Below are 6,000 nucleotides of genomic sequence, written 5' to 3'. Positions count from 1 at the left end.
TTACCCTCATCAATTTCCCAAGTAACATCTTCAAAAAATTCAAGAAGATTAGTTAAACATGACCTTCCAGGCACAAATCCATGTTGACTGTTCCTAATCAGACCCTGTTTATCCAGATGCTTATATATATTATCTCTAAGTATTCTTTCCATTAATTTGCCCACCACTGACGTCAAACTAACAGGTCTATAATTGCTAGGTTTACTCTTAGACCCCTTTTTAAACAATGGAACAACATGCGCAGTACGCCAATCCTCCGGCACTATTCCCGTTTCTAATGACATTTGAAATATTGAAAGATGCTGGTTCAAACCAAAGATAGACATAAAATTCTGGAATAACTCAGCGGGACAGGCAGCATCTCTGGATGGAAGGAATGGATGACATTTCGGGTGGAGACCCCTCTTCAGACTGAGATTGTTTGACCTGCTGAGTTACTACATCATTTGCATTTATCTTCACCAGGATGGTGATTGTAATAGAGAGCTGTGGTTACAATGAGTGTTTGGATAGGATGTGTTCACTCTCTCTGGATCGTGACTAACTGAGGGGTGACCGAATATAGGTTTACTTTAAGAGGTTTAAGGTGAGATGGGAGAACTTCAAACGACATCTGAAGGATGGTGATTATCTGGAACAAACTGCCAGGAGGTGGTAGAAGCAGGTACAACTACAACATTTCCAAAGCATTTGGACAAATAGGCACAGATAGGAAAGGTGAAAGAGGTACAGATCGTATACAGGCTAATGGGTTTAGAATAGATAGGCAGCATGGTTGGCAAGTACGAGGCATGCTGAAATGGCCTGTTTTTGTGTTGTACGATTCAGATCCCACAATAAATGAGGTAGACACTTGAAGATGCCCCACTGAATTAAATAATATCTAGATCACTATTTAAAAATAAAATAACGGTTTAATCAATACTATTTAGAATAAGTTGCCTTCATAGCTAATAGAAAATAACATTATAATGGGTGGCACAGTGGCGCAGCTGGTCTCACAACACCAGAGACCTGGGTTTGATTCTGACACGGGTACTGTCTGTATGGGGTTTCATGATCTCCCTGGGACTGTGTGGGTTTCCTCCAGGTGCTCCAGTTTTCTCCCACATCCCACTGCCTTGCAGGTTAGTAGGTTAATTGACCTCTGTAAATTGCCGTTAATGTGTAGCGAGTGAATGCGAAAGTAGGCAAATATAGAATTAGCATGATCTAATGGTGGTGATCTAATGGACTGTGTGGATTTGTTGGGCTGAAGAGCTGTTTACATGTATCTCTAAACTATTTTACTTGTAAAGTAATGTACTATTTAAACTGTTTCTAAAAGTTCAATAAGCTTTATTGCATAAAGTTAAAACCATTTTTGTGCAAACATTTAAAAAAAGTGTGGACTTTATTCTCAGTGCGAGCTGAAGTGTAGTAGTACAGAGCACACCAGCTTGGACATTTTCATTATCAAACATCAGCGGAACAGGTACAGCACAATTAGATTAAAAGCTTCCTCTGTGCCCAAAATATCCTCTTGCACCAACCTCAGAAACGCATTCTGCTTTTGCGTGTGACAGTTTAATATTTTCCACGCTCATTAAGCATTCCTGCATGAGATTACCAATTAAGTGACAAATAAGACTTAGAATAGAAGCAGAAAATGCTGGAGATACTCAGGACAGGCAATGCTGACATTGATCTATCAATTTCACATAATTGGTTATTACCATAAAGAAATGGATTGCAGCTGTTCAAACTTAAGTGCCATTTTTTAATTTCCAACAAGCAGACCGACTATTACCCTCAGATCAGTTTGCACTGGATTTGAAATTAGGATCCAAGGTACAGTGTTTCATTGCACTCACTTGCTCAATATCTTAAGTTTTACATTTTACATGTTTGGTTTATGTCAACATGGTGCTTTTGCAAGTGAAAAAATACGCCACATCATTAAAACAGTTCTATTGATCCACAGTTAACCACAGGAATGTGATATCATTACTGATGCCTCTAGCTTTCTGGCTTCAAGTGTGAAAAGACTACGCATACTTGTGCAATATCATCATATTCATATGTTCTTTTTAAAAATGTATCCATAAGTCGTAATCCTGAAATACTCTGAAAGAGAAATAAATGAAATTGTCAGAAGCATATAGATACAAAAGTAAAGTTTGTTCAAGGGAGTGTTTGTCTTTTGGTTGCAAGTTAAAACATCACAGCGTTGAATGCAAATAAGAAATGCACATAAAGGCAACTTTTAATCATTGCTCATCATTCAAATATATGAAAAATTGGAAAGAAATCTATTAAAGTTAAGATGTAATTCAAAGATACTACTGTGCATTTGGTGTCTTGCATTATTATATGTTTCCCCTCAACTGCGACATAATTTGTGCAAGAACATTGTTACTAAAGTCCCAGTCCAGAAACACGAGTGAAGAATTGAGTCACTAAATGATTTGCATCACTTGGTCAACATAATGGTAAGTAATAGGTTACATTGTATGAATAATGTTTCCCCACATTGTGCATTGTACTCCATTTTATCTGCCAACTTCATATCACAGACAAATGACAGATTTCCTTCCCTGAAGAATGAATATACATGGATTTTTATAGTAATCAAATAGTACTATAGTTACAATGATGAAGAATAGCTTTGCTTATTTGCTTCCAAATTTAATTACTGACATATCCAACACAGTGCTTCTACACCTCAAATTTTTTTTTCCTGAAATAGAATTCCTAATTACCTGGAATTTGATGGTAAGCCTTCCCCACCTGTGCATGTGTGACTGCCGCCACAACTGCGCACACGCTGATACCGGGCCCACTGCGCATGTGACGCGGCTGACGGGCCTACCCCCAACTGCGCAGGTCGTAAATATACAGGTACGTACTTTTTTTTCGAAAATCATCCCGTGGGCCTGATTGGACCCCTTCACGTCTCCCTGCGCATGTGCAGTGGGCCCGGTATCCGCACGTGCGCAGTTGGGGAAGGCTTACCGGGTCGGGAAATTTCCCGAAATTATTTTATTTCTCTAAAATTACCCGAAGACAACCAGAATTTCCTGAATTTCGGGTAATTTCCTTCAAAGTGGAAACACTGATCCGACAAGCAGCCTTAGTTTAGTTTATTGTCACATGTACCAATGTAGAGTGAACCACTTTTTTGTAGCGTGCTATCCAGTTAGCAGAAAGACGATACATTATTACAATCAAGCTGTCCATAGTGTGCAGAGGCAGGATAAAGGAAAGAACACTTAGTGCAAGATAAAGTCCAGTAAAGTCTGATTAGTCCAGTAAAGAGAGTCCGGGGGTCTCCAATGAGATAGATGGTAACTCAGGACCGCTCTCTAGTTAGTGGTAGTGGTAGTGGTTAAGTTGCCTGATAACAGTTGGGAAGAAACTGTCCCTGAATCTGGAGGTATGCCTTGGAGCTTAATCAACTGTTAGTTAGCTGTATCGGGCTTCTGCTTGTGCTGGCAATATGGTAACATGACATTACATACAATAAGGATGCTTCGTGGAACAAGACCGTGTCATTATAGATATGGATAGTACTTGCCAGCAAATTGGCATCACGAGATCTATATAAGGCAAATATATTGCTGGCAGCAAGTCATTGCCGACAATACTCTTGTGTACTGTGGCTGATATTCCCCTTAAATGTCTTTAATAGCCCACCATATTTTCTTTGAAAGGAATGTGAAAAGGTGGCTGGTAAGTGAACATGACCTATAAATTCTTATAGTGTCAATTTGCAAAATCCAAATTTAATGCTCAAAATACCAAGCACAGTTTTCAAGGCTACTTAACAAAATAATTTTTCCCTCTCCCTTTATTCTTTGCACAGTAATAGCACTTACCTGTAAACCTTGCACAGAAGCCAATAACTTGAGTGCAAGATGTAAAGATGAATTTGGACTCAACTTTCCAAGCTGTCTTCCTGAAACTCCACACCAATGGATTGCATTTGTGTTGCACATTTCAAGTACCAGATCCATAGTCCTCTCACTGCTAGAGAAAGGGGAAGTTATGAAGAAATGGACGGCTCACCACAATATCAAACACCATGATATAAAAATAATGATACAAGCCCACCTGATAAGCATTTATCAAATATGTCCAAGAGTATGAACATTTTACTACATGCTCAACAAGAACAGTTATGTATAACATTCAGGCACACAATGGAAGGAAATACTGTTATTACCTGTGTGGTGCAATCCATTGAGGGACAGACAAAGTCAAAGCTAAACTACACGTAAATGTTCACTACAAAGTTTTGCAACTCTACCACATCAGATTAATATGGTGACAGATAGTAAGATATTAAAATGGTTAATGATCATCCATTGACATTCCTATCCTCAATCAGTATGTGGAATATTAGGTGTGAGGTTGTCCTAAGGAGATCCCCACAATGGTTAATAATTTAAGTGTCTCCATGTGACATTAAGAAACAATTCATTTCACTGGATACAGCGATACTTGTGCTGTTTCAGGTCAGCTTCAAAATGGGCATCCGGTTGGCAATGTTGGTACAATAGTTATGCATGGTCAATCTGTATTATTATAAATTATAAAATAAAAGATAAATCTAACAGTCACTTACTGCTATATCTGCCTCTCCTCAAATCAGAAGCAAATCAGCACTATTGGCTTCAGGCATCATGTGATACCATTAATAGGTTCCATTCAACTGCAGATTTATTTACAACATTCATCCAGATGGATTCAAAATATTTGTGAAATATTTTCCCCAAATTAATCATCCATGCAGTTAAAAATAAACATTCCTACTATGATGTCATGGCTCATGTTTATGTTAAATTATTTATTTACCAATGACAATATCTTGATGCTATCTTATCAGAATCCACATGGGTTTCAGAAATGCCCATTTTGGATTTGTCAATGACGCTGCAGTAATAATGGAAAATAAACAGAGAAGCCAAGACCAGAACATGTCACCATGTTCCTCTTCCATGAGAGTTAAACATATAATAATTGCATTGTTAATATACATACGGATGACAGAAGACCATAAATTCTACTCCTTCATTAAAGATTCTTTACAAAATGTGTTCTCAGAGATGCATAAGAAAATCATTGCTTTCATCGAACACATAATAATTTGATCTGCTGAATTAGAATGGAACCAATAGCAAGAATGCCAACTATTTTTTTATCTCTTGAAACCTAGTTCCCATTCAGGATCTCCGTGCATAGGGAGGAAGCCAACGTCAGTCACAAATATCCAGATAATATCTCTCCTCTAATGAGCGGATACCACTAACACAGATACTTTTGCAGGAATTAATTTTAGGCAGTCAATTAAATGTTTCACTTTTAACTGGAGGGTCTTTTTGGGATAGAGTGATTCACAAATTTAGCAGAAAATTATCCTCGTTCGAATGAAGTAGAATTCAGTTAAAACATGTACTCTGGGTTAATCAGTGAACTTACCTGCAATTAGTTATTTTACATGTAACTTCAAACGGTTCTTCAAGATTTACAGTATCTGGGATCATCTCCAGGGATAGTCTTACATCACCATACCCAGGTGCCTAAAGTAAAACCCATACAAAAAACACTGGTTACAAACATGAAAAAAATAAGATAAGATAAAGATCAAAAAAATTATTGCTGCCCATATCAAGAACTGTACATTTTAAGAAACAAAATCCAAAGCTATATACAACCCTGAGGAAGTAACACCACGACCATAAGGATCACAGGCACAATCTCGGAAGAAAATTAACTGTTTAATGTAGAGGGGAAATAAAATGTGGCCTTGGCTAAGGAGAAACTTCGGGTGACTCTCCAATCATTTTGGCTGCAAGTAAAAATGTTTGTGCGTTTCAGGGACATCTAACATAGCTCCAACGTCTGAAAAGATGAAAACTGTTCAAGGTCAAACTGAAAATCAATTACTGTACTAATCTACAAACAAGTCACCACCTTCAGGAGACAGAACAAAGCAATGTCAAAATTAAAAAAACGCTT

General features: G+C 37.8%; 1 protein-coding gene across 4 annotated transcripts in view; it reads right to left on the bottom strand.

The window, feature by feature from the left end:
- Nucleotides 1–1,317: 1,317 nt before the first annotated feature.
- The window catches only part of trappc13 (trafficking protein particle complex subunit 13), a 56,282-nt gene continuing 51,599 nt past the window's right edge, over nucleotides 1,318–6,000 (bottom strand). For 2 of the 4 annotated variants that reach the window (XM_055635154.1, XM_055635140.1), the window contains 3 exons: nucleotides 5,461–5,561; nucleotides 3,858–4,005; nucleotides 1,318–2,106 (listed from right to left, as the gene is read on the bottom strand). In XM_055635154.1, coding sequence (XP_055491129.1) covers nucleotides 1,999–2,106; nucleotides 3,858–4,005; nucleotides 5,461–5,561 — 357 coding nt within the window. In that variant the 3' untranslated portion in view covers nucleotides 1,318–1,998. Of the gene's footprint in view, nucleotides 2,107–3,857; nucleotides 4,009–5,460; nucleotides 5,562–6,000 lie in introns of all 4 variants that reach the window. The other 2 variants (XM_055635132.1, XM_055635146.1) reach the window with 1 other exon arrangement.

Source organism: Leucoraja erinacea, chromosome 1 (genome assembly GCF_028641065.1).
Source record: "Leucoraja erinacea ecotype New England chromosome 1, Leri_hhj_1, whole genome shotgun sequence".
Classification (NCBI taxonomy): domain Eukaryota; kingdom Metazoa; phylum Chordata; class Chondrichthyes; order Rajiformes; family Rajidae; genus Leucoraja; species Leucoraja erinaceus.
The sequence above is the reverse complement of the archived record's forward strand: the minus strand, read 5'-3'. Positions and strand labels throughout refer to the sequence as shown.